The sequence below is a fragment of the Pseudochaenichthys georgianus genome, chromosome 21 (assembly GCF_902827115.2).
Source record: "Pseudochaenichthys georgianus chromosome 21, fPseGeo1.2, whole genome shotgun sequence".
Classification (NCBI taxonomy): Eukaryota; Metazoa; Chordata; class Actinopteri; order Perciformes; family Channichthyidae; genus Pseudochaenichthys; species Pseudochaenichthys georgianus.
In genome coordinates this window covers 34,994,382-35,021,969 of record NC_047523.1, presented here as the reverse complement: position 1 = coordinate 35,021,969, position 27,588 = coordinate 34,994,382, and the positions used below count along the sequence as shown (strand labels likewise).

The window sequence follows — 27,588 nt, the reverse complement described above, 5'->3', positions numbered from 1 at the left end:
AACGTATATATACATGCTATACCTGGCTTGCTATACCCGCAACCTCCGTTCCAGCTGAGAGGGTCTTCTCTACAGCTGGGCTGATTGTGAATCGCCTCCACACATGAAAGCTGTAGGCCTGTAGCTGTAACTGTAGGCCTGTAGCTGTAACTGTGATCACCAGTTCAATACATTTGACAAATTCGACTTGGTTTCTACACTTATTTGAAAATGTATGTATTTCTAAAAAATTATTGAAAAAAAATTGGGTACAAAAAAGAATTCGTAAAAAAAATGTTTACCCAATTTTTTTTTTATAGGATATGTACATTTCGGTTAACCGGTTAACCGTTTTTTGGGGGGTCGAATATTCGAATATACAATTGCTTTCAAATTCCCATCCCTAATGCACACCTAACCCTAATGACATTCTATAGTAGGATATTAGCATAGAAGAAAGACCTGTATCACAGCAGTTTCTGAATATCCAATATAAGAGAATAAGAAAATGACCTAAAAATAACAAGTGTAAAATAGCAAATTGATAACCAGCACTCAAGGCTTCTTCACCTCATGCAAGCCCATGTCTTTTAAAGGTGAACATATTCATTATTGATCCTTCACAGTGATGAGCTTTGAACCAAAATAACCCTAAGAAACGATTGCATGAAAGACAGTGTCAGTCCTCAGGTCAGACAGATGGTATAGTGGAGTACCATGGTAACACACTGGCTGCACAACTACCACTACACTACTTACTGTCTACATGAAACATAAATGATGACAAGAAGATGTATGCCGATACTCCTCCCTGGGTTTTACTAATGCAGAGCAAACGACTGCTGTCTGTGTGCAGCGAGGCTTTTTGAGACAGAGCAAGCTCCAGTCATAGGCACCATTGTACGGTGGTGTGTGACTGTGACTTCTCCTTGCTTCCACGAGGCAACCAGGAAAAGAGGAGTGCGGTGTACTGAGTTGGAGCCAATACAGCTGCTACTTTCCTGCTCATTTGGGAGTGCATAGCATTCTTTCTGAATGGTATTTATGAAGGACACAAAAGGGGCATTTCGAGACAAAGGCGGTTTTGGAACTGAATGGGCCAGCTCCCTTGCACCGCCAGTGTTCTGACTCCAAGTGCTGTTTCAAGAGAGACGATATGAGGCAATTATGCGGGAGAACCTGCAGGGCGAAGAGAAAGAAGGGAGGGGAGCGGAGAAAGGGAGATAGGCCGGGGCTGGCTCAGTGTCTATAGAGAGCGAGACCACAGATAGCACCATCTGCATTCTGCACAGGCTCGGCCCGTCTGTCTGGCTCCATGCTGCCTTGAATAAAAGCTGGCGCAGAGACGGACAGCAGCAACACAAAAGTATTCAGACGTACAGTATAGGCAATCAGAAACTGGTCCTCCCACACAAATGCTGGGATTCAAATTTCACCAAAGAATACATCGTGGGACTACGAGTTTTGACCCAGAGATGGGCTTTAAAGAATGACATGTCGACAGATAGCTGATGGGACTGATATAGTAACATGAGCCGGACTGTCCCCAACACACAAAGTATCACAGGTTAGATCATATACACACAACTGACAGGATAATGATGGCAATTAGTGGCACCTTTTTAAATAGTCCTCATTGAGTCTTGAACATATTGTCCTCAGTGATTGTAATTTGACGTTAAGTCAGTTTCCTTGCTTCTGGTACTAAATGTTGCCTTTGTTAAAGTATGGAGCTGCTTTGACGCAAGAAAGTTAGACTTGATCTGATTATAGAGTCATATTTATAGAGCTTCCTACATTGGATCTTTTGCTAAACATGCATATTTTTAACAAACAAAATCATTTAAAAGAAGGAGTTGAAAGATTGAAAACGTCTCGAGCTCTGATGACACCGAAGGAGGATGATATGCCAATAGGTTCAGTGGACCTTACTTTTATTGAGAATAATACAATATATTAAAATCAGTATTTAGCTTCAGCTTTAATTAATTTCAGCTAAGTTTAAGTGCAGTTTTATCACAGAGTTGAATTGCTGCACTCCTACTAATAAGAGTCCCTCAGTGTGTCGCTGGCCCCATCAGTAAAAAGCAGTAAAGAAACCAAAACCAATCCCATGATGGGCTTCAGCGTGCGTGATCCAACATGCTGCCATCGAAGCACAGCCCAGTCAGAATGGCAGAGAAGCTACTTACTACTAGGATATCCACAGGGCCGCTTACCTCTCTGATCTTGTCCCGTTTCTCCTTGACGTCCGGCTCTGCAGGCTCACCATCGCTGACACCCACCACCTTTGGCATGGGGACGGGTGGCAAAGGTTTAGGCCCCGCCTCCTTCTTTTTCAGTTCCTCCATGACTTTGTTTTTCTCAGTCTGAATCTCAGCCTGCAGCTCTTCACGTGACTTCCTCAGCTTCTCCTTGGCCTCCTGCAGTGCTCGCTCGTGGTCTGCTCGGATCTTGTCCCGCAGGCTCTCCTCCTCCTCCCTGTGGGGGGGGGGGGGGGGGTAGGCAAAATGCAGAAGGTGAATTTTCCATTGTTATTATTTTCACATTCTTAGTGACCAAAAGCTGATAGTGTTCCCGAGCCTTACTCTTTTTCAAATTAATTAAAAAGGACCTTTCAGAAGAAACACTGAACCTCTGGGAGATAGATGATGGACTGTGTTGAAGATGGAAATAAGGATGTGTTTGCCGTGTGAAGTAAAACCTCTGCCCAGTTTGTGACACTTAAGATCTATAGAATATCAAATGTGATACCATTTTAGAAAGTTTACCAAAACAACTGGTTTCTCATCCTCTGCAATTAACAGCTGCAGAAAACAAGACAAAATCACACCCAAAAAAAGTCTGCACCACGCTGCAGTTACATCTGCTCCAGGAAGGAGGCAGGCGCAGAGGAACACAAGGAGAAGTCAAGCGGTGCCAGAATGAGAACATCCTCTTTGGTGGTAAGAAGCCCCAGGGTGCTATCACTACTCTACCCCATGAGGACATGGGTCGGTAATGAAAAACAAAACCAGCAGGATGCTGGAGCAATGGGGACACGAGGACAATGACACGGTTCTGTTCTTCTGCTGTAACTAAAAGAGATTTAAAAATCATCTTGCATGGTGTTATGTGGGTTTACACAAATACAATCACAGCCAAACAAAACACTGTCAGCTGTTCTATAACAATTCACCTTTAGATGTTTAGGTCATTTCCTCTGTATTAATCAGCTTAGGAGTAAAACGTGTAACAGTGTGAAACGTTTGAATGTCTTGCACGAGGCAACATACTAAACTATAAAACATTACATTAAATGAATGGAATAGAGAAGAATGTAACATGGGACACAAGACAGTCCCATACGTTTTTATAAACCCGGTTGAACTGCTTAAGTTGCCATAGTTCAAATGATTATATGACATTAAGGATGAATATGTGCAACAGTTTGTGCCACCGTTTCCCTCACAACTCAACATGTTTTATATGTCAGTCACAAGAGATATGAGATATCTTGAATTGAACTGCAAACATGTGGGTGTGTTCATTAATCGTCTTCCGTGTGATAAACACAGGAAATGTGAGAGGAACCAGCGACCTGCTGTGATCCGTGTGGACTCAGCTGCAATCCTCCACAGAGGAAACGGCTCCAGGAAACAATGCTGTGTGTGTTTCACTCAGGCTGTACCCTTTGACACGCCTGCATATGTGAATCTGTCGTCTGCCAAGAGAACAGCAGTGTGGGTTGTTTGAAGTAAAAATGAAATGATATATTAAATACTTTTTTGACTAGCTTTTAGACCCGATAACCAAATATGGTTTTCAGTGTGTGTAAAAATGCTTCAAAACTAGGCCAGTGTATTTAAAATCTTATATGTTTGTTTATGGCTAACTATGGCGTCTGTGGAGCAAAAAGAGAGTGTCGAAACTGCTGATTAAGTCTTATTTGTTTCTTAAGAAGTATTGTATCATCCTGCTCTTAGCCCTTGTGGATTTTGGTTTGTATTTAAACTTTTGTTTTCCTGTGTTGTACATGCACTCGTGCACATCCATACATTGTCCAACGTTACAGCTGATCAGGAAAAAGGTAGGAGCAGATGTCTTTATTGGTAGCTCTGGTATGATGAGACTATAATGCGCAAGCTGAGACAATTTATTAGAGCACCTTTTAAGTGTTGGGGAGGGTGTGGTGGAATAACAGAGGCACACAACGCACATGACTGATGAAGTGAAAGTAAAGGTCTTTCATGCATGGACACCGGTGGGTGAGAGACTTGCAACCAGACGGTGCTTTAAGAATGCATTACAAAACTGAAATATACAAGCAAAACATGAATTTAGGGTACCGTGTGACTTTGAACTATAGGCAAGGGGGGGGGGGATTTAGAAATATCGTAGAACACGGTATACACACATAATGAGGAGAACCAACACACTAAGGTTCATGGTGAGACACCAAGGTACCAAACAGAAACAAGTGAGGAAAATAACTAAATATAAGTTCATGTGGAAGAAGACATATAAATGCAGGAAAGATGAATACATTGTGAAAAATAGGGCTAGCAGGAGGAAACTGGAAAGGTCGATGCGTGATCAGCAAGCATCAAGCATCCATTTGCCAACATCGCTGATCCTGGTCAGGTTAAATTGGGGCTGCATCCTTTCCCAGCATGCATTTGTATGTGAGCAACCGCAAAAAATATGTTTATGATGTGAAGAATAACGAGGAATCACAATGTGAAAGGGAGCCACCGAACTGAGACTGTGACATGAAGTCGACGAGAGGTGAACGAGCGAGTCGACCGGGAAACAGACAGACGTTTCAAACTAATTATCCCTCAAACAACAGCATGTGCATCCATTTTATAATTCTATCATTCATGACTCTGAACGTGGGGCCAACAGAGACCAAAATAAAACAGCTTCCGAGTTATGCAACATCGCCCTGGAAACAACTCATAAATATTCATAATCCCAACTCAGCCCGTCTGACTTTAATTGATGGAACACATATTTTGCACCAAGGCGGCAATTAACGTGCTCGTGCCAGCACATGCATGCGAGGATGTTTCCAATATGCTGCATTTACTTTGTGTATTTCTAGTTAACGTGTAATACATGCGAGTGTATTGTACATCCGTCTGATACGTCTTTTTATTCTGAGCTTAAAGTGTGTGCACGCATTCTATTCAGAGGTGTCTGTGATAAGACTGAGTGCAATGTTGCAGTGCGTGTGTGTCTGTGCCTCTCCTTCTATGACTGCGTGTCTGCACCCAGGGGGTTTCACGCCTCCTCTGTACGCCATCCTCTGTGCCCTCAGCGACAGGCATTTAAATGTGATATTAGGATGGGGCTGATGTTAGATGACTAGAATGTCTGTATGCGTGTTTGTTCACATGTATGTGTGTTGATGAGATGCAAGGGAGCATGACAAAAGAAAATGAGGAGGCTAAGCTGACACAATCGTCCCTAATGGGAGCCGATTCTGCTCCATAAATGTGTACGTACACAAAGAAGTCAGCGCGTTGTCAGGGAAACACAAACACCGTTGTTGCAAATTATGCAAATGTGCATGTTTCGTAACAGTGCACACAGGCAATTTGGGTGCAAATTGATTCCTACACAAACATGCCGTAGCCGTCTGCGCCCTCCTCCTCCTCCTGTTTTAATATCACGTCACTCTTTTCTCTTCCTCGAGCCATTATCGTACTCACTCAAGCATCGCCAAGGATTCCCTTTGAGTCTCATACAATGTCAAACATGCAATTAAGAGCACGTCAACAGCTGCCTGACTCAATTACCTCCACAAAACAGCGTGAACCGCAGCTACAGAGCAGGTGACCACGGCTCCACCTTTAGCCTACTCACACCGTCCCACGCCCCCCACGTCCCAAAATGTGATTAAGGCAAGGAAAACCCCACCTTCCTAATTAAGGCCTCCAATAATCCCTTCCTCTTTTTTTCCCCTGCCTGCTGAAGGAATTTCTTCTTCAGTGGTGCCGAGAAATCTGTTGCTCAGAACGCCATGGTAACTGGAGAGAAGCTGCCGTTGCCTTTCTGCCCGTTTTATCCCCCTTTTCCACTAAAATAGGAGAAAGGTTGTTTTTTTTGGACACACAAGGCTGTTGGGAGAGCAGCACAGGCTAGATGCCAAGTATCCATGGCAACAAACAGAAACCTACACGAAGAAGTTTATAGAAATAGCGAGTTAGAAAGTAGAGTCATTTATGCAATTCATAATATTACTGGGTTATTAGGGCTTCATCTCACTTTTTTACTGATTAATCTTACAATTATTCTTTAAAAAACCAAATCATCAAATATTTAGCTGCAGTATTATACTGAAATTATATTAAAATGGTGATTTATTCAACCACCATAGTCATACGCAATCACTGGCAATTTTTTTTGCTTTAGTATGTGGTAAGGAATATAATTTAAATATTTTACAGATTGTAACACAAGTCACTGAATGAGGACAGTCAGTGCAAGCTATGTTTTTAAAATAGTCAAATGAAAATGTGGATGATTGTGAGATGTTGACAAGTACCTAAACCACGGGGGCAATGGAAAAACAGTTTGAAAATCTATCTTGACTTCTTCTAACAGAAAGACGTTTTGCATGTTGATAATACAATCATATCCTGCTTGGGTGCAGACAAAAGTTAAACAGCCGTCTTTCTGCCGCTGCCTTCTTGACAAAGTGTTCTGGGATCGTCTCACTTCAAGTGTTCAATCATGCGTTGCGGTTTTACTGCTGTGATAAACCATGTACGAGGCCGCAGTGCTTCCCACCAAAATGTGATTCGACCTGTGGCGGCGGCATGGAGGAGGGGTTAGAAAACCAAGGGGCTTTAGGCAAGCGCATCTTTCGCTGTTTTCACCGTGGGCGAACGTACTGAGGGAGCTGTGAATAAACCTGGGTGGACCTAGGGTCTGAATCTTAACTGTAGTGTTACTCTTATGTAGCAGGAGACCCCTCCAGATTACATTAATGACTAATTTAGATTGAATAATATGACACCATGCACATTTAATAACCTGGCGCCGCAAACAATGATACGCTAGACAAAGGGATTAGCTATGGTAACCGTGTATCCTAAATGCCTACCTGTCAATCATCAATGCTAGTCACAGCAGCACGATGAGCAAACTGCGTAGGACTGCCATTCAACATAACGTAGAAAACGAATTTGAACACCATCATAAAATCCAATATTCATGTCACTTTAAGAAGTATATTTCTTAAGTGAGATGGGAAGAATAAGGATGTGAGAAGGTGAAACAAATGCTTTCTATCATCACGAAAAGCTGCTACACTAATGCATAACGGATAAGTCCTTGGGAGGCGAACTGCCAAATCTAAACGTACATCTCTGTACTGTCTACAGGCTTAATGCGATGTGAAGGCATGAAGGTTAGTAGCAACATTGCCACAGGATACATCGTAATTGTGAAAAAAGTGCATAACGGTTGGACACGGTTAACTTTGAACGAAAGTTTTACTTAATGTGGACTATGTGGGGAAGTCAGGTCCTACTTTTTCCTAAAGCGCCCCCTTAGTCCATCTCTGCCACGAGAACACTGTGTTAGTCGAGCATCTCTTGGCCACAGAGCTCTCCTGGGAACACCACTCGGAGTTTACACCTAAGTGGTGTGGACAAGTCCTCCTCGCCCATAACCACCATAAGTGGAGGGAAGAGGCCCGTGTTGGAGGTTGTTAAGGCAGCAGGATGTTTTGCTTCTTGTGAGCTGTAGCTCCCGGGTTTCCCTTCACCGTGAACCATCAGGCAGATCCATGTCTCGCTTTTCCCATGACCCACTTGGCTTAAATGGAGGCTGCATTGCTCCATGTGTAACGGCTCTCCCAAGATTAACTGTGGATGTGCACGAGCATCCTCCGTCTTATTCTTCCAATTCTCCCTCTGCCCTCACAACCTCCTCCTGCTAGCTGCAACCTCTCGGTGAAAAACACACACCTCTTTCTCTCAAGCGTATTCACAACATATCCGTTTCCTGTTTTTACGCCAAGCTGTCTCATCCATCATTGCATTATCTTACCTCCCCTACTTTTTCTAATTATTTGTCCAAAACGAATTCCTCCCACTTGTCAAGTTGTTTGTGAATCAATTATCTGAATTCTGTCAAAGCTCTTTGTGAATTAAAGTCATCGAACCCTGTGTGTAAACGATACCAAGCTGTCATCTTCAGTATCTTTACTAGTAAAAACATTGTGTTAATGCAGAGCTATACTTGTTCTCTTTTACCTCATCATGTGTGCAACTGTTTCTCACATATGTAGCCAGACATAAATACTGTATCCATCTTTCCGGCTTTATGTATTTCGGTGAACACCTGAGCCCTGAGACAAACCTTGGCACGTGCCCATGTTTCTGACCTACATCATGGCTGGCTGACTAATGGCTTCAATACAAACACAGGAGTCCATCTCCCACAGCTAGCACAAGCCGGCCGTAAAACAAATAAGCACTAAGCCCGGTTGGCTGCTCCCGAGCTAGATATGGGATTTTCCAAGTGTGGAAAAGAGTCTGAGGACTGAGCGGTCCAATCACTAAACCTTTAGAGAAAGATCCTTAAAGATGCTCCCATTTCCTCCTTTTGGCCCGACGAAAACAATACACAAGACTGATGTACGTATTCAACCATAGAAAACACGTTTCTTTGCATAATTAAAGTTGAGGTGTTAATAGTCCATTATAGAGTGTGACGAAGGTGGCTTCGTCACTATGGACTGACGGCTTCAGGCCGGGTGGTATGGCACTTTGTTGGCGTGATTGCACAGTATATGTTGTCTGTGGCTGATGAGTGTGTGCACCTGGTGTCCTGTGTTGTCTCCTCCCCCCTCACCTGTGTCTTGTTGTGATGATTAGAGTGTGGGTATTTAGGCTCTGTTGCCCTGTCTGTTGGGAGGGCTGGGTGTGTGTGTGAGATCCTTGTGGCTGCAGGATTGAAGCTGTGAACTTTGTGCCCGTGTTTTAATAAATGCCCACGCCGGGTTATATTTTTGGACGTTCTGCCTCTGCCTCCTTGCTTGGTCTGGGCCGCTCAACGGTAAGCTTCACATAGAGTAACCTCTAGATTCCACCGGGTCCGTCTGCGCCGTTCACAGCGATCGTGGCCACTCTAGTCAATGGGTGCTATTCCACCAGACGCGCCGCGTTACGGCTCAGAAGCGTCCCAGAAGTGTCTCGGCGCTGGGTTCAGCTAAAAATAGGATGCAAGTCTATTTTCGACGCGAGGCGTTGCATAGCGCCGGGCAGGAAGTGGACCGGTCAGAGCATCCAGTCAATCCCCAAAATAAACTAGTTTTGCAGACTCCCTGTAGTCTTTCAAGTAGGAGGAGGAATTCTCCTCCGGTTTACAGGCAATTTGTAAATTATATATAGAATAATTATGATGATGAATGCATTTTTTTACCACTAAAATACAGCAACACATCTTTGATTCATGTTGTTTATAACTGGGATATTACAATTATTATTAACTTTGTCTGTACAAAGTAGCCTGTCCAGGAAATATGCCCAAATCAACAAAAACTGCGAGCCGAGTGCCGACACGCAAGGCGCTCCGCTTCTGAAACGCGCCCGGTGGGTTATGACGCTGGAGGAGGTCGGACCAAAACCGCGGTGCAGCCGTGACGCAGCGCAGACGGACCCGGTGGAATCAAGGGGTAAGGGTGGTTGTTGTGTGAGCCAGGAATATCTCAAAGTGGCATTTGACGGGATTTAGGGATGAATCCTAATGTTGAGCTTTAGAGCATCTTCAGCCCCAGCTAAGCTAACATATGTCAACCCTAACATGATTTGTGTCCAGGAACTTTAGTTTGCTGCAAAAAGCTTACAATGACCAAAGTGATATTATTCATTTATAATTATAGTGGCTGTGCAATTACAATGTTATTTAAAACAATCAGAAGATGCTTTGTCAAATAAATACCATTATTGTAGTAAATGTTCAGAACAAACAGGGGTAAATAGTCAAAGGTGAATGGCTGTTGACTATCTAATAACTGACACAAAATAGCCCCAAAGGTGTGGCAATGGACTCCTTTATTCCTATTGATTCTGTCTTTGTATGGTACAATTGTAACCATGCATTCCTGCAGTTCTTCACTGCCTCAAAAGGTTTACCCCGGAGTCATGAAACTGAGAGATTTAATCCCCAGAAGGACAGAGATCCCATTTCCCATCCCCTGGCAAACCATAAATCCAACAGCTGGCGTGTTGCAGCTCTGGTACAAAACCCTTTTATCATTAATTTGGTCCGTATGGCTGTTTGCGTGGCTGCGGCAGTTACAGAGAAGACTGGCTGAATGCACCTGTGAATTCAGAAAGGTTTACTTGTAATTCAAGCTTCGGGAACCTGAGGGCCAATTCTTAATTTGCCGCTGAGCGATCTCACTTTGATCCCATTGCTTGAACTGACAGGGAGCCATTGTGGAGCCGGGCTGCAGCTCCAGTGTTTGGCAGGCATGAGGTTTGGTGAGATGCTCTGAAGTTAACCACGGTCACGTCGTCCCTGAGGACTGAGAGCCTCTCTCCACCTCTCTTCTCCAAGTGCCTCTCAGCTTTCTTACTCTTGTCTCTCTAATTTTGTCTCTTTTTGGGTCCCTTGTTAACTTTCTGTGTGGCACTCGTGCAAACCCATTCAAACAAGTGTCTTTCTTTCCCTCTGGCTTTCAGAAGGTCTCGTCACCACTGATGCACTCCAGGGAGATGACAAATGGGAGGCAGAGTGAGGCACACTTCAAATGGGTGCTACTGAATCCTTTCATGCACTTTCTCCCACACACTAAGAACCAGCACCGAAGATCCAAGTGCTTCAATTCCCTATCTTTTCAGTGTTCCTTTCCACTCATCTTTCCTTTATGTCCTTCACTTCTTTCCTACGGGACAGAAAATAAGCTTTGGCCAGAAATGGAGAACCATTCCAATCTTAAAAGCTACTATGTTGGTTTGAGACTACATGCCAATCATTAATTTCTTCGTAAAATATTGTTCACACAACAGAATGACTCGTGTCAACCTGCTTCTGATTCCCTATGAGGTCTCCTTTCTCTATACACTAGTGGTAACTCATTATAAAAGTCATGTTACCAGGAGCTGTGATTCATCACATCTTGCTCCTTCCTGTTACGCCTTGTAAAATCTGCAATTATCTTTTGAATTCTGGATACATCTCTTTCTGCTCGATGAGTGATCACAGAGCAGCCTCAAAGATGAAATGATATTGCTAACAGACTTCAGACATGTCCTACAGACAGGCAAGCTGCCAACCAGGCGATAACATCACAGTTGCAAGTGTCGCAAAAGAAACGCAGCATTGCAGGTTTTTGCAAAAATTCAAGCCCATTTTTGATGAGCTTATTATCACTTTACTTTATTAGGCGAACCAGTATTATCAACCCTAACCAAAGTAAAATCATCACATCCACCTCTTAGGTTAGAGGACGTTTAATAAACCGTTCACATTCAAAGCTTCAAATTGTGTTTTCAATGTCATTTAACCTCATGGTATTGCAGCTACATGCTCGTTGAATGACGAGGCTGTGTATACACATTTAAAGAAACACTGTTTAGATACGGTGGTACAATCCAAAGCCTATAGTCATGGTTATATAAGCTAATTCTTTAATCAACATCTAAGCCAGGAGATCCTGTTAATATCAATTACAAGGTTGTCCTTTGTGTTGATGCGGGTCATGTGAGTCACAAGGTCTCGGTTATATTAAAGGGGACCCATCATGCAAAATGCACTTTTTGATGTCTTTTATACATAAAGACGTGTCCCCGGTGCATCAGAAAATAAAACCTTCTCTCTTTTCCTCCGTACCCAAATCTCTAAAAACGGGGCTACAACGGAGCTGATCCAGATTCGCGTTAGGGATGCCATCGAATAATCGATTATTATTCGCCAGGGCTGCCGAATAATTGATTTTGATCATGGTCAGTTTCTGGCAACCCTAATTCGCGTCCGATATAATAATAATAAATAATGCATTACATTTTTAATTAGAGCACTTTTACAGGTGCTCAAACCGCTTTACAATTACACATATTAGACATGTAAGAGTCATTACTGTGGACATTACCCACAGTAATGTAACGATATGACGTAATATCGGAAATGTAGGCTGGCTTTACACCCACGGCCCCATCAGAAACGTTGCCATCAGCTTGGGGCTAGTGGAGTACTTCGTGACCACAGAGCGTGAACGTTGTGATCAGCTGTTTTAGCACAGTTCTCCAGTGAAGGGGGGAGTCTCCCTCCGCAGCCAGTTGGCGTAGTTTTGGCACAGTTCCGTTGTACAGACTGACGTTAACAGCAGCCCTGTCTGTGCACACGGAGACCGACTCTGTCGTCCGGTGATCGAACCGCCTTCTGGAAAAGCTTCACAAGTATGTCGGTACGCAAATGCGCTTTGTGACACAAGTGACGGTACACATTTCAGATTGTTGCTGCGCATGCGTACCAGTGATACCCCTGATGATAGGTCCACTTTAAGTATGTCACTCTACAGTTCTTGTTCTTACATTTATTTTTGACAAACCCCTAAAGGCTTGAAGCCCTTAAAACATATATTCCAAAATGTGCCAGTTTCATCTTTCTTTGGGAAGAGATACCGAGCCTTTATGGTCACAATTTTTGATCACATAGCTTAATTAATAAAACTGTTTCATGGCAAAAGATGATAAAGTACTGTATCCCTCATCTCTATTCAGGGAAAGTCTATATGCAGGTATGCATGGTCGGTCTTTTTGATCTTCTGCTGCACTAATATGACTGCTGGGCACTGTGGGGGTTCAAAGATGACCTCATTTTGATCATGGAAAAAAGTAGGGTTTGTTATTCTCAAATCACTAAAGAAGTAAAACTAGAAGAAGTAAAACTAGAAGAAGTAAAACTAGGGCTTACATGTTTGCCTGTGTTCTCAAAAGAGAAATAGTACCAGAAGGTTAACACTGTACATGAAATACCCTATTGTTACTGACCTGTAGTCTGTTTATAAATGTAGAAGATGTGCCTTTAACGGAGTGAGAGTATGGCGGTAAGTATTTATTATACTATTAAACAACTAAATGACATTTACACCCACGTTTTATTTTTTGATATGACATTATTTTAAAACACAGCTCCTACAGACAGTGTCACCACAAACAGAAACAAACAAAACCCGCACATTGTGTTTCCTACTGATTCTTATTATTTTCTCTATGAATTGGAACGTTTTCCAGCACATCAGTAAACATCATAGATCTACTTTCAGTGTATCTTATCCTGTTGTGACAGAGCTTCTCAATTGTTAAAGCTGACTGGCATCCGATCCCCTTTACGGAACATATATCACAGCCTTTTGACTAACCGCAGATAATGGATTGTGACCTGCCGACACAAAGTTACCAGTAAAGATGCTTCTTTGAGCAATACAGGACCAACTTTGAAAATGTGATAGTTTAGGATTCAGTCAGTATTCTTTCATAGTTTCATACGTAAGCTTGTTTGAACTTTACACTTAGGGAATATCCTCCTGTTTTCCTTAATGGAGGCTATCGGTGAAATCAGAAACTTTAGTATTCGGCATGAGAAAAACAGAATCAATGAAAAGCTCGACTGCAGCAAAACGTCTGAAATGTGAGCCCAAGTAAAAACCCTGGTTCACAAACCAGACACAAAAACATGCACCCTATCTCCACACACACACACACACACACACACACACACACACACACACACACACACACACACACACACACACACACACACACACACACACACACACACACACACACACACACACACACACACACACACACACACACACACACACACACACACACACACACACACACACACACACACACACACACACACACACACACACACACACACACACACACACACACACACACACACACACACACACACACACACACACACACACACACACACACCTTCAGTGCTGTGTCCTACAGAGACCAACAACATGAACACATGGAGGAAATGGAAACAAAACAAGAGAAATAAAGAGGAGACACGCTGATTGGTCCATCTCATACCAACTGTGTACTCTGTGAAATCTCCTGATAACAGACTAATTACTTAGGATGAGTCTTAGTAACATGACTATGAACACAGATCTGAAAGATGAATTTAAATGGATAATATATTAGTCGGCATGGAGTGATATCTGTTCTGAAGCCAACAGAGTGGAATCAGCATAGGGATGGGTGAAATTATTTATTTTAATTTATTGATCTTTTTCTATTAGTTTTTAAAACATTTCTTGTATAATTCAAATGATTACAAGGTCATAAGAAGGGACACGTTATAGGTATTTGTTGTTTGTAAGTTATTACAGATCAACACTGCAGTGCTGCAAGTCCTAAACTACTGCAGTGAACAGTACTTTTGAAAAAAAAGAAAAAGAGTGAAACAACACAAGAAAGAGACGCAAAAATCGACTGAATGCCATTTCCTTGTTGGAGCTGGAGTCCCCTGCCAGACACTTTGGCAAACGGCAGTATGTGTGCGGGGCGCGTCCTCCTATAAAACTCTATCTGGCAAGTAGAGGACAAAGCCTTTCATGATTTACCAGCCCAGCAGGAAAAATATGATTGTTTCATAGCATGCGCAAGGACCTAAAGGGAACTACAAATGTGAGAATAGATTGTCCTTGCAGCTGTAGCAATTAGGCCTAGCATCATTTACATGCTGTACATGATATAGGTCACCAATAGGTGTCAATTTAGAAAGATGTTTTTAATCCAGTTTTGTGGAAATACCAGATGCCTTTTGATTTTCAGAATGGATGGAGGCATACCTGCGGCTAAACTGAGCCGATGCGCCGCTGTGGTCGGGCTTTTTAAAAGCACTCATGGTAATGGGACAAAGCAAGTGATGCCATCCTTTTTTAAAGCTCCATTTAAGGTTAACAAAAACCCAACAGCAAGCTTGAAGCATACAGCCCTGAAGCCTGGCTTTAGAGGGAACATTGAAAGCAGCTCAATTGTGGTAATGAATGTGTGAAAAGCATCTTTCATGTAGGGGGGGGGTACTTTCATACCTCCATTTGCTCTGCACGGACTAAAGGGCTGATTTAATCAAGAAACCGGAATGGATGGTTTCATGAGATTCAGAAACGACCGCAGCGCCTGAGTATTCTTTCCAGGTGGAGCCCGCTTGACAGGGCTTTAATGTGATGGGGCGAGGGGGGGCGTACAAGCTAGGGCTCCTTTATTAGAAGACCCAGAGGAATACTCACAAGGCACAAACACGGCCCAACCCAGATTTACTTTAAAGCTGACAGGCGAATGAAGCGTGAAGACACAGAAATGATATATATAAGATCACACTAAATATGATAAATAAGTGCACTTTGATGTTGGCCCAGGCCTTACATTTGATCTGTGGGGCTTTGATGCTGATTTATGGTCATGTCAGGGTGCAAAAGCAAAGCTGCAACACTAACAATAACTGGCAAGGCAATACGTGTTGGAACCAGGTTATTTGCGGTCACAGCACTACACTTCAATGTGAGAGGGATGCAGTGTAAAAAGCTTGTGCAGTGCTTTCCCTCTACCTTTGGCTGTTGGAACATAACATGACTCATTTGGCAAATACATCAATTACAGTCAAAAATACAATATATATATATATATATATATATATATATATATATATATATATATATATATATATATAGATAGTTGTATAGAATGGCTGCCAGTGCACATTAATACAACGGCTCAAAGTGCCAACAGCATGTTGCCCTCATTTCACTCTCATAGATATTCTCTGACAGAAATGTCTTTTAAAATGTCACACTGCTCAAAGTCAGTTTTCTCCAATTGTTCATTTAATAGTCTGAGATCTGAACTGCCACGGAGTCTTTCTTGCCATTAGCCAAGAGCTGGGTGTCACGATGTGAGGGGTAAAGAAGACACATGGGTAAAGACGGAGTTAAACCTTTGCATCAACAACGGTTGAATAATTGAAAGCTTCAAGAGAGATGGGAATAGTGTTCGAGGCTAAAGGAGCAGACTGGCAACGTGCATGACCAATTGACTCGTGTGGATGCACAGGCCAGATCTCCACACTGATCTCTACTGGAGCGCAGGGCTGAATAATAATCCAGAAAGCAGGATATTGCATTATTGGCTTGAGCAATCCATAAAAGGCATGAGGCTGATTTCCCACTCAGTCGTGAAGATAATCAAGATCGATTCGTAAAACTGTTATTAGAGTGAGGTATAAAATCCCCGGCAAATTAAATTGCACATAAGAGAAAACTTTATCCCAATGAAATGGATTATGTGCTGGTGATTGTGGCAGAAAAACCTAAATGAGCCTCCAGCGTGATTCAATAAAAAGCCACCAGCCAAATGGTTCATTCTGGCGGCAGATTGCAAGCCTATCAGATGTACTGAGTTCTTTGGCAAGTACCCAGCATGAAGGCTTGTGATGTAACTAGGGATGCGCGATATTGGGTTTTTAAACCGATACCGATAACGTCCTGCTTCTCAAGACCGATACCGATAATAATATAATATATTATATATATTAAATGTACCTGTAGTTTTTGCACACCTGGTGGTAAAAAAAAGACTAGTAGTGAGCAAATGACATGAGCATTACTACTATGAACAAAACAAAGCCAAGAACAGTTTTGACTCTTCAAAGTGACCATATTTATTTTCCCAAACAAACTTCTTGCCTTTTTCAAAAGCCTCGTCGATAGGTCAAAGCCCCGGTGCCTTTGCAGCTGGCTTTGGATTCGCCGCTAGTTTAGCAGCGCAGGCGTCTTCGTACGCTTTTAACACACTATCGTAGCTGTTACGACCCTGGTCGTTATGTGTATTGTGTGTAGAGATTTCCTTCGAGTCTTTTAGTCCTTCAGAATTATTAGGTAGGTTTAGTAGTAGGCATGGTTAACAAAACTGCTGCTGTCTGCTCGTTAACCTGTCTGGGATTGTTTTCAGCTGTGTATGTCATATGTATATGAGATGTGCCGTTGCCCGGACGCCATTGGATGCCAGTTTCCTGTCCCTCCTCCGGTAGGCGTGACCGAAGATCTGGATTGGAGCAGGTCGGGCCCGACTCACCAATCCCTGCCCACACCTTCCGGGGACTCTTACAAGAGTGTGTGCATCTCAGTTAGACAGGAGAGGTCTGAATCTGTGTCAGACGTCTCTCGGTGCTCTGCTTACGTTCTGTGCTAGTTCTGCTACGGTGGTTAGTTAGGATGTGTGCTTAAGTGTGTTTTGTGTGTGTTCTGTGATTTGTGACGGCGTCGAACTTGTGCGAGACGCCTCACTATTTTAGCCTTAAGTGCCCATAGTGTGCTATGACTGTGATAATCTGTGGCCTTCGTTTTGTGAACAGATAGCTGGTTTTAAGAGCCTGTATTTTTGATATCATCTTTATTTTGAGTTTATTATTCAAATCAACCTCTTACCAAGAACACCTGGTTTCGTGTTGCTTCCCTTTTACCCTAAGCGAGCTGGGGGCGTAACAGTAGCGATGGCGATGTTTCAGGTGACTGATCAGGTTGGAAGTATTATAGCTCGTTGCCTTTTTCCTCCTCGTGGAACTTCTGCATGTTAATACAGATAGCAAGCGAACTATCTAACTCTGAAACTTTGAAATAGTCCCATACAACCGACGACATGTTTGTTTACTGTCCTGGCTTCACGGCCGCTCACCATTTACGTCACAGCCAGGCATGAGTTAGGGAGCGCTGGATTTGTGAAGAACTCCCCTCTTCCTAAACCACTAATACCACCGTACTGGCAAAACGGGAGGAGCCGAGTGAAAAACAAGCGCTCCTCATCCCAATCCACCCACACCGCAGTACTTCTTTCTTTTTTTTACCCAAAAAATATATTGTATATTATCGGGGCTATTAATACGTTTATCGGGTTTATCGGGATGACGTCATAATTCCTAATATCGGACCGTTAACAACAATAAACAATTCAGACAGATTCCTTCATCCTAAAAGGTAAATTACCTGCAGAGAGAAAAAGGTTTTCAAGCTGACTTCAAGGTAAGGCTATGATTGATGTGTTGATTATACATCAATATATTTTCCAACGTAACTATAGATGCGCCACATAAAAGAAAATGAAGGGCTACAACCAACAATTATCTTAATAATGTTTTAATCTGACAATAACCTTTACCATTTATCTTTGACTATTAAAAAGACATCACAGTTTCTCACAGCCCAAGGTGAGATCTGCAAATTGCTCCAAAGACATGTAATGTACCATGACGACCAACAGAGAAAAGCAGTTAACCTTCCTTTAGGATTGATTATTGAAATAGTTGGTGTTATTTTACTGTCGCACAACAAATCGAATAATCATTAATAATCTCAACTATAGGCAAAGTATGGTAAATCCCATTAACAACTGTAAAACTTCTTTACCTCGTGGTTTTGAAATACGACTTGTTAAGAAACATTCATTTCGATATTGCTCGTTGTAAAGCAATAAGAATATTAAAGAACAATAATGTTGTCATCATTCCACTGAAGGTTGCCGATCAATAAGGATATCAAATTATCTCCGAGCTATGCTCCAAGATATCTATGCATTTCTTAGAGCAATTCATACAATGTGTATTAGCCTGCACTGGCCTTGCTTATCCATTATCTCAGACTGGTGGCACAATTATTGATTTTCTGTTTTGCAATTAAAACCAAAAAATACAGAATTCAGTCCACACTTGTAACTCAATGAACTATGAAACAACGTCCCCATGTCTGACATCCATACACTTTTCGTTGCCTTCCCTATTGCTCCTATACCGACCACCTTTGGCTAATCTGTAACTGAAATGCCGCCGCCTCTGTCCACATGTCACCTTGCCCCCTCTCAGATGAAGAGTACCGCTCCTGGCTACCCCTTTATTGTTTGAGTCCGACCAAACCAAATCCGAGGCAGAGTCATTAACGGCGTCACAGTATGAAGCGCTGTACAGAGCGTTACACTTAAGTGATTTCTAGCACTTTAGCACCATCCGAAGGTTTTTCATTTCACCTTGTAAATGGTCGACTATAGGAATCCTGGCGCCGCATGCTTCAAAATAATGCAGCCAAACGTATACATTCCTCTGTGCACATTGAATATGAAACGCAAACCATTTCCTAGGCGCCAATCTAATGGTCACATTAAAGCAATTATATACACGTTAACAGATCTTTCCTTACATGTCGAGAGAGATCATTCATTGTGACATATGGAGCAATAATGCAGTTACAAATCACCCTTGCATAGAAGATCCCTTCCCAGCACTCATCCTTTTAGTATTCCTCCCATGCGTCCTGCTGTGCATAAATACTTAGTTGGCCGTCATATTTAAATTAATAAAAAGGAAAAATCTAAATACAAGATGGTTGGCATGAAGGTCTGATGATCATCCTTAGTATATGGAATTGACCAAATGCACACAAAAAAAAACATGAAACATTGTTGTATTGCCGGCAGTGTGTGAAAAAGTACACGCCCCACCGTCCGGGACCTGTTATTTACAATATTGAACAAGTAGATCTTTCAATTGACTTGTCCGGCGGACAAGTGACATTTATTTATTGACAAATTATTGATACATTCAGTTTACAAAAGGCAGAACTCAAATTGTACGTGTCCGCCATTGTTCGTTTAGAAATATTAGTTTCAGTTCTGCTTGTCGATTCCGAAGGAAATGCATCTCGCCGCTTACTGTACAGTTAGACGGGGCGGGAAGTGTAGCACAGTGGCCGGGTTGGGAAGCAAAACTCGGTTCCGAGTAGGAACAAATAACAATTGTCCGGTCCCCAGATTAATAAGAGTTGTGAGGACAGGAGGCGAGGCCGAGCCCCGCGGACCGTAGCTCTCTCTATGCTCCGTATCAGCTGATCGCTGCTCGGTGCAGCTCAGCGTCTCTCTCTCTTTCTACACACAGCGGATCCGCTGCCCGTTTAACAGCCTCATCTTTGTCAAACTTTCTTATGTTCTTTCTTTAACACGTAATGAAGGTTATTAAGCGTTTTAGCTCCTGTGTTGTTAATATTGACGCCATGTCCTTTATGAAGTGGCGACACCCTGTCTGTGTCCTCGTGCTGTCCTCACATCCCCGGACCCCCAGACTCGGAGGAGCACAGGGATGTCAGTATTGTTTATGAAGCAGGGTATAGAAAGTACATTATTGAAATGAAAATACTATTTATTTACTTTTACAAAACTGCAGCATGTGTATTGCAAGACATGTGTAAGCGTCTTTGAGTTGTAGAAAAGCACTAGGCCTATAGACTATAAATATAATGTATTATTATTATTATTATTAGGCCGATGTGTTGGACATGTGTGGTTGGACTGTGTCTCACAGGCAGGTTGCAGTAACATCAGAGGACACTGGGCCAGTTGTACATTCTCAAACTGCACCACTTAGAACTAACTAAACAATGCAGAGATTATTTTTATATAATTCTATTCAATAACCATAAGAAATTCAACAGTATGAAGTGATTTGTAAATAGGAATACAGATTTGTCTTAATGTTTTCATAAATATATTTTTCTCCCAGTTTGTCATGGGACTTATTTTTACCCTCTCAAAGAACCGGAATCGAGAACCGAAAATAACCGGAATCGAAAAGCAGAACCGGAATCGTTAAAATCCAAACGATATCCAACCCTATGCGTGATGCAGTAAAATCTTACCGCACACTTACTTTAGCGGTGTCGTAAAAACCGTGGGAAAATGTCAAATACGATGGCGTCGAAGAAGATTCCAGTGGCCCCAATTCTTGTCCATTCTGGACAAGTGAAAAATGTATTCGGACAAGTACTCTCTAAAAACTTTTTCTCACACTGATTGGATTGGCAACTTCAAAACAATACATCTCAAAACCTCCAAAAAGAAACCAAAAATACTTCATAACCAGGAGGCACTAGACTAAAAACCTTTAGGTCAAATATAGTTATTTTGCGAGACAAATGAGCTAATTTAAAAAAAAAAGTCGGGTAAAGCATTCAGCACCCAGAGCTGCGCGAAAGGGAAGTAAAGAAGAGGGAACACATGTGCTGACGTGTAACTAACTGTTCAGTGTGTCAGTCAACAAGCTCTGTAACACCCATGGGTATTGGGTATCACAACAGAAAGCAGAAGAAGTGAAGAATGTCAGAGTACCTGTTTTGAGTGTGATATTACTCGTGTTGAAAACAAATGAAAAGGAAACCAAACCAAAAATACTTCATAACCAGGAGGCACTAGACTAAAAACCTTCAGGTCAAATATAGTTGTTTTGCGAGACGAATCAGCTAACTTAAAAAAAAAGTCCTCATGATTATCTTTAAAAGATCTTTACCCCAAATGCCGACCAGATAAAAGTCAATCGAAAGCAGCCATGAACAATGATATTGGAGAAACAGATTGAAATATTCCATGGTCGTAACCTGACTGACTTGAGGGGCTTGACAGGATATTACTTAAGTATGTGACAACAAAACAGATGTATTGAAGTCCTATCTGAGCTGTGAGAATAAATGGTCTTATAGTCTGATATACCATATATTGCATAATATTATTAAATATTAAAAAGAAAACATGCTTATAGCGCCACGCCCCACCTGAGCCACAGGGTGGTCGTAAAGACATTGCTCATGTTTATTATAACACAACACTAAACCTTGTATCAGCGAGGGTAAAGAGCAAAGCACATGCAACGGGTTCATATGTTCTGCTTCCATCTGGATTACGATGTTAAAAACAACCACTCCAAAGTGTATATATTGATTGTTATGTACCTGCCTGAGGACTGCAGATGGAAATGAGCTATTAGCTATAATCTGGCATAATTCATATCTTCTCTTTTCTGAGATTAATGTATTTGTATCCATGGTCCACTTTGAAATAAATACATAATATATTATAGTACAAGTAGCACAGGCCAGATGTGTGCATTGGTCCTTCAACCATCTTTTTTTGAATTGTTTGTATCTTTAGAGTTAACAATATGAAATGGATAACCTATGGCAAATAGAATAATAACCATTTCTCTCTCAACGGATTCACATCAACAGGGTCAACGTGTGAACAGAGAACAGGTTCTGGGAGGTTTTTCTGTGGCAAAATAAAGTACAGGTGAAATCATTAAGAGCCTGCCTGCGCTCCTGAGGGGGTCTTTAAATGCTCGCGCGCCTCATTTTCCGGGGGCTGTGTGAACCATGGTCCTCTGGAGCTCACAATGATGTCTTTAAAATACAGCTGCGGCAGCTATACCAAAAAGCAAATTGAACACTTTTCCATAAGCCGCTTTAAACTGTGACAAAAAACCATCACATGAATGCTTTCACACAGGGAGAACGTTACCAGGGACATCTCAGTGGCTTGTAATATCTCATCTCATTTTAACAAACCACATTGGATCAAAACCTATTCAATCAAACAAGTAGCCATACTGAGATATCGGTGATGACTTGATGCATTTTTTTAAATCTGAACTCAATTGTCATTCTTATGAATGTACGTAATCTTCATACGATTTAAATAAAGCCATTTAAAGTAATTTTCAATTAATTACATGATAACCATCTCATGTATTCCAAAGATGTGAGCTATGGCTTTAGACTGCAATAAAAAAAACGAATCAGATCATAAAGGGGCTAAGAAATAAACCAAATAAAAATGCTGCTATCCGTTGCTGAACCCTGAGGAACACTTATGGCACATTTCCACTGCAGCGGGTGGCCCCGTTTAAGCGTCCTTAATCGTCCTCAAGCGGCCAGGCCAGTTTTTGGTGGCCTTTCCATATAGCGTAGCACCGGCTAGCGGGTACTTTTTCCCTCTTTTTCCGGCCCCATCAAATCGTGGTTCTATCAGGCCAGGGCTGAACTAGTGACGTCAACACTCTCGACTGCTGATTGGTCAGAGAGAATCGTCACAAGATCGCGGGCGAGACCATCCCTAGCGTCGCATATATATCTAGAAGCAAGCTTGCAGCATTTTTATACACAGCATTTTTTGACGTTCTCATTGGGGATGATCAAATCCAGCGGGAGCTCGACGGAACAACTCCAAATGTGAAAGTGTTCCAGGATGTCTCTGCACAGATGCCCCGCCTACACTGCGTTGCTACCCCAGGTCCTAAACTGTAATGGAAATGCGCCACGGCCTCGGACGGCCAGCGAGGCGCCCGAGGCCTGAGCGAGGACGCTTAGGGACGCTTAAACGGGGCTACCCCGCTGCAGTGGAAATGCGCCATTATATCCCAAAACCAATTGGTATAACATGTGAACAAGTATTCTGAAAGAAAGAACAATGAGAGCTCACTAAATGTGCAGGACACGGTCTTGGATGTGCTAATAAAAGGAGAGGGATCATGTAAAATTCTTCAGGATCAAACGACTGAACCCCAAAGAAAACAAGAAACACCATCTAGTCACTTTAAGCTCTAAACGCTCCTCTATTCCTACCTTTATGTTTCCACCTATGACTCCCAGCACAACTTGAGCCCAATACTGTCGGCTCCTTCCGAGTCGCTGGGCTAAAATAATTACAATATTTCAGGCAGGCGGAATCACTGAAGCTCTCGAAAGGCTTTCAGGATGGAAAAATGAGCGGCTCCGCGGGGGATGAGGAGGCAACACTTGGAAGCCAGTGTGAAGCTGTTTGAGAAAATGCTTTTAACACCTTGCCCAGCACTCAGTTCAACTAATGACCGCCAACTCAATAATGGAGGAGACCTTTCAAATAAAATGACCCTTTCCACCTACTGTTTGCTATTTTGAGCCATTATTTCAGACACACAGTTATTCATCATCACAAAATAAAACACATAATAATAATAATAATATATTTTATTTCTATAGCGCTTTTCTTGAACCCAAAGACGCTTTACATTTGGGAGGGAGGGTAGACAAACAGAACAAAAACAAAGACAAAGCCAAAAAGAAACAAAACAAAACAGATGTAAGTACATGTAAGTGCAGTATGATTCATTTATGTATTGTGTTATGTGTGCCAATACAAATAAATAAAAAGGAATCGTATTTCATTGCATCAATCAAAAAAAAGTAAAACTACTTTTTTTTGGTGTTGAATACTCAACAGTTGAATTTGACATAATTCAATTGAACCTACGACATAATACATACGACGAGTATCCAAGGAAATGTAAAAGGTATTTACATTTGACATTGCCTTCAGTGCTTCTTTACTGCCTGCAGTTAGCAATTAAACAGGTTTTGAAATTAAACTAACATTGAATGCACGTTAAAGTTACTAGAGTCAGTTGGGAATATCATTAGGTAGCAGTGCATCCTGTCCATCACCGTTGATTCTAAAGTGCGCAAACACTTTGCTGCATAACCAAATATGAATTTGATTATGGTGGGGGGGGGGGAGGGGGGGGTTGACGGCTGGCTCCCGGCCAAAGAGGCTGAACAAACCAAGCGACAAATGTAAAAATCTGCAGCCAACATCTACCAGCATTTGGCTCATGGCATTGGCGGGCAGTCATTTCAAGCCTGTTTGAGCATTTACGGAAGCCTTTTAAACAGTCTGTGTGTTCCAGCTCATCAAGTTCAGCCATATCTGCCTGTGCGATGAGAATACTGTGGCCAAGGTAATACAAATGTTCTGTAGTACAAGAACCTAAACCATTGCTCCCAATAATAACAGCGGGTAAAGCATTCAGCACCCAGAGCTGCACGAAGGGGAAGTAAAGAAGAGGGAACACATGTGCTGACGTGTAACTAACTGTTCAGTGTGTCAGTCGACGAGCTCTGTAACCCCCCTGGGTATTGGGTATCACAACAGAACGCAGAAGAAGTGAAGAATGTCGGAGTACCTGTTTTGAGTGTGATATTACTAGTGTGGAAAACAAATGAAAAGGAAACTATTAAAATGCTTCCTCCTAATCATTCATAAGGAGAAAAAGAAAATAGGATACAACATTCAGTTTGGAATACTAGAAACATTGTAAATTAGTCCATACCTGTGCCTGTGCTCATCATGTGCCCCTTGTCCATGAATGACCACCTGTCCAGAGGCGTGCTTTCCCTCTTTGGGTGAGTCAATATGAGGGATGAGCACATCCTCCAAACCCAAGTCGAAGCGCTTGTGCTTGGAGTTGTCCGGTAAGAAGAAGAAGGCCCCGAAGCACAAGGTGATGAAGGCACTGAGAATGAGGAGGAGGATGAACTTCTCGGAGAGCCTCAGCGTGGCCCTGTGGTGCGGGAAAGAGGAGGCTCCCGGAGACAGAGTGGGTATCCTGCGGCCCGACAGAGGCAGGAGAGCTGGTGTCGTCATGGTTCAACTGTTGACTTGATCTTAGCTTGGGCAGGGGTTAGGGGGGCAGGGTGGGTTTACAAGTGCCACAGGTGTTGTTGTAGCAGCATGCGCGAGCTGGATGACTTTATTATCTCATCCCGGTATTAATAAGTCTAGAAACCAAAAAGGGCGAAGGTCCCTCAGTGAAGGAGTGACAGGTCCAAGGGAAAAGGGTCATGACGATTCTGAAAAAAAGAACATTTGAGGCACAAAATTAGCATTGCAGAGTTGGTTAGTAAACATGAAGTCATAAAAACCCATATACTGAGTCGTTACCAGAGACACCATTTTAGAGACATCTGATCTTTTCCTTCCTTCATCTTAACAACACATTCAGGATTCTGTCAGAATAGCTAATTCCCTTTTTATGCTTTCCTATAGTTGTTATTTATCCACCTTCACGGCATCATGCCCCTTCTAACCACTAGTATCATCTCTCCAGACGTTGTCCTGTTGAGCCTTTCAACGCTAAGTAACAAGCAAACATTTGGTGACAAATCATGAATAGGTTTTTTATTCAGCGATAGCTTAAAGTGTATAAAAACACAATCTACTCACATTATGTTGTGAACTTATTAGCATGTCTTCTGAAACAACACCAGATTATCTCTCCCACAATCAGATACACTAAATCCTTTGTCCATGAGAAAAATGACAAACATATTATCCAGGGACTTAAGGTATCAAGAGATGCGATATCTGTGAGCCCATCACAAACAACTGCCTTCACTTAAACTGCGCATACTGCCAACTCTGCCAGGACACATTGCAGAATGAGTCCCCAGCTTTCTATGTGGCTGTGTTTATTGCATTGCAGCGCCTTATAGCTTGCTACAGACATAGATCGTGATAAAATTACAAAGAATGACAGAGATGAAGAGCAACATCGCAAATCCTCTTGCTATCGGTACACACCGGAGACGACTGGAATCATAATTCCTATTTGTGTGGCAGCGAGAAGGGCAAGACATGCAAGCTAAATACACTGCATGCATGTGCTGTATTATATCTAAACTCAAATTCATCCAGCAAATACCCATGTGGGTGTATTTTCGAAAAGGCGCAGGCTGCCTTTACTCCCCCTGGTCCCCCATGACCGTATATGCAGAAATAGACAGCAACTGCTTTAATTGCTAATATGAAGGATGGATGAATAGATGGATGGAAATAAAGCCCCTTTAAACACCAACATAAGGGGTCGTAGTTATGCCCAAATGATCGAGGCAGATGACGTTAAAATATATGGGAGCCTTTTTTCTCCTTATCCAGGTAGTTTTCCATCCGGTCTGTATAGAGCACCACACAGAATACCAAGTTCATCCTCACAGTGCCAGTCTGTGTGATGTGATTAGCCGATACTAAAATAAATGCTACATAGCTAACAAGCGGCTAACTCAGTCAGATAACGGTGGCAAGCAGAACACACGAACAGCGGGGAATAAACTGACAGGCAACACGGAGGAAAAATCATGCATACTAATACAAGTATTCCGCCATATGTGCTTGGACTCGCTGACATTTTAACTAACCTGTAAAATATGTATGTATAGTATAGCCCGCATATAGCTATTGGGCTATGTTGCTAATGCTAGCTAGCTGGTAATCAACTGACAGTCTCTTGTGTAGCTGCTGCATCACCACCTTTCTCAATTGCTCGGTAAAAAACGAGGATTCCCGGTCCGTCTTTTGGAAGAATAAGTCCCTGTTTGCAGGTGTCCTCAAGTCCACATTCGTCCTCGTCGTGGTAAAGCCTGCTCCCGTTTGAACAGTCGGCTTAGAGCCACATAGCGGTACACAGCTCCGGGGACACCGAGAGGATGTTGATGTGTAGCCGCTCTGTGGGACTGCAGCGACGGACTGAGCTGCTGCCCTGAGATCCAGCATCAACTCCTCAGCCTGCACAGTTAGGCACCGTCTGACAATGTCCTTCGGCAGAGTTTATGTTTATTATGATTTTAAACATGTCACCGTTAAAAAACAAGTCACACATCCCCAACACATTCAGGATTCTGTCAGGATAGCTGATTACAAATCATGAATAGGTTTGTTATCAAGCGAAAGGTTACAGTGTGTAATACACAATCTACTCACATTATATTGTGAATGTATTAACATGCATTTCTTCTGAAACAACACCAGATTATCTCTCACACATTCAGATACAAAACACTAAATGATTTGTCCATGAGAAAACATATTATCCAGGGGCTTAAGGTATCAAGAGATGCTATATGAGACCATCACAAACAACTTCACACACACCCAAAATGTAGTGGTTCCCGTTAAATCA

General features: G+C 42.3%; 1 protein-coding gene across 1 annotated transcript in view; it reads right to left on the bottom strand.

Moving 5' to 3' along the window:
* The window catches only part of man1a2 (mannosidase, alpha, class 1A, member 2), a 170,523-nt gene extending 143,351 nt beyond the window's left edge, over window positions 1-27,172 (bottom strand). The window contains exons 1-3 of the mRNA XM_034110158.2: window positions 26,940-27,172; window positions 24,964-25,483; window positions 2,199-2,460 (exon numbers count right to left, since the gene is read on the bottom strand). Of these exons, the coding sequence (XP_033966049.1) occupies window positions 2,199-2,460; window positions 24,964-25,277 (576 nt within the window). The 5' untranslated portion in view covers window positions 25,278-25,483; window positions 26,940-27,172. The remainder of the gene's footprint in view (window positions 1-2,198; window positions 2,461-24,963; window positions 25,484-26,939) is intronic.
* Window positions 27,173-27,588: the final 416 nt, after the last annotated feature.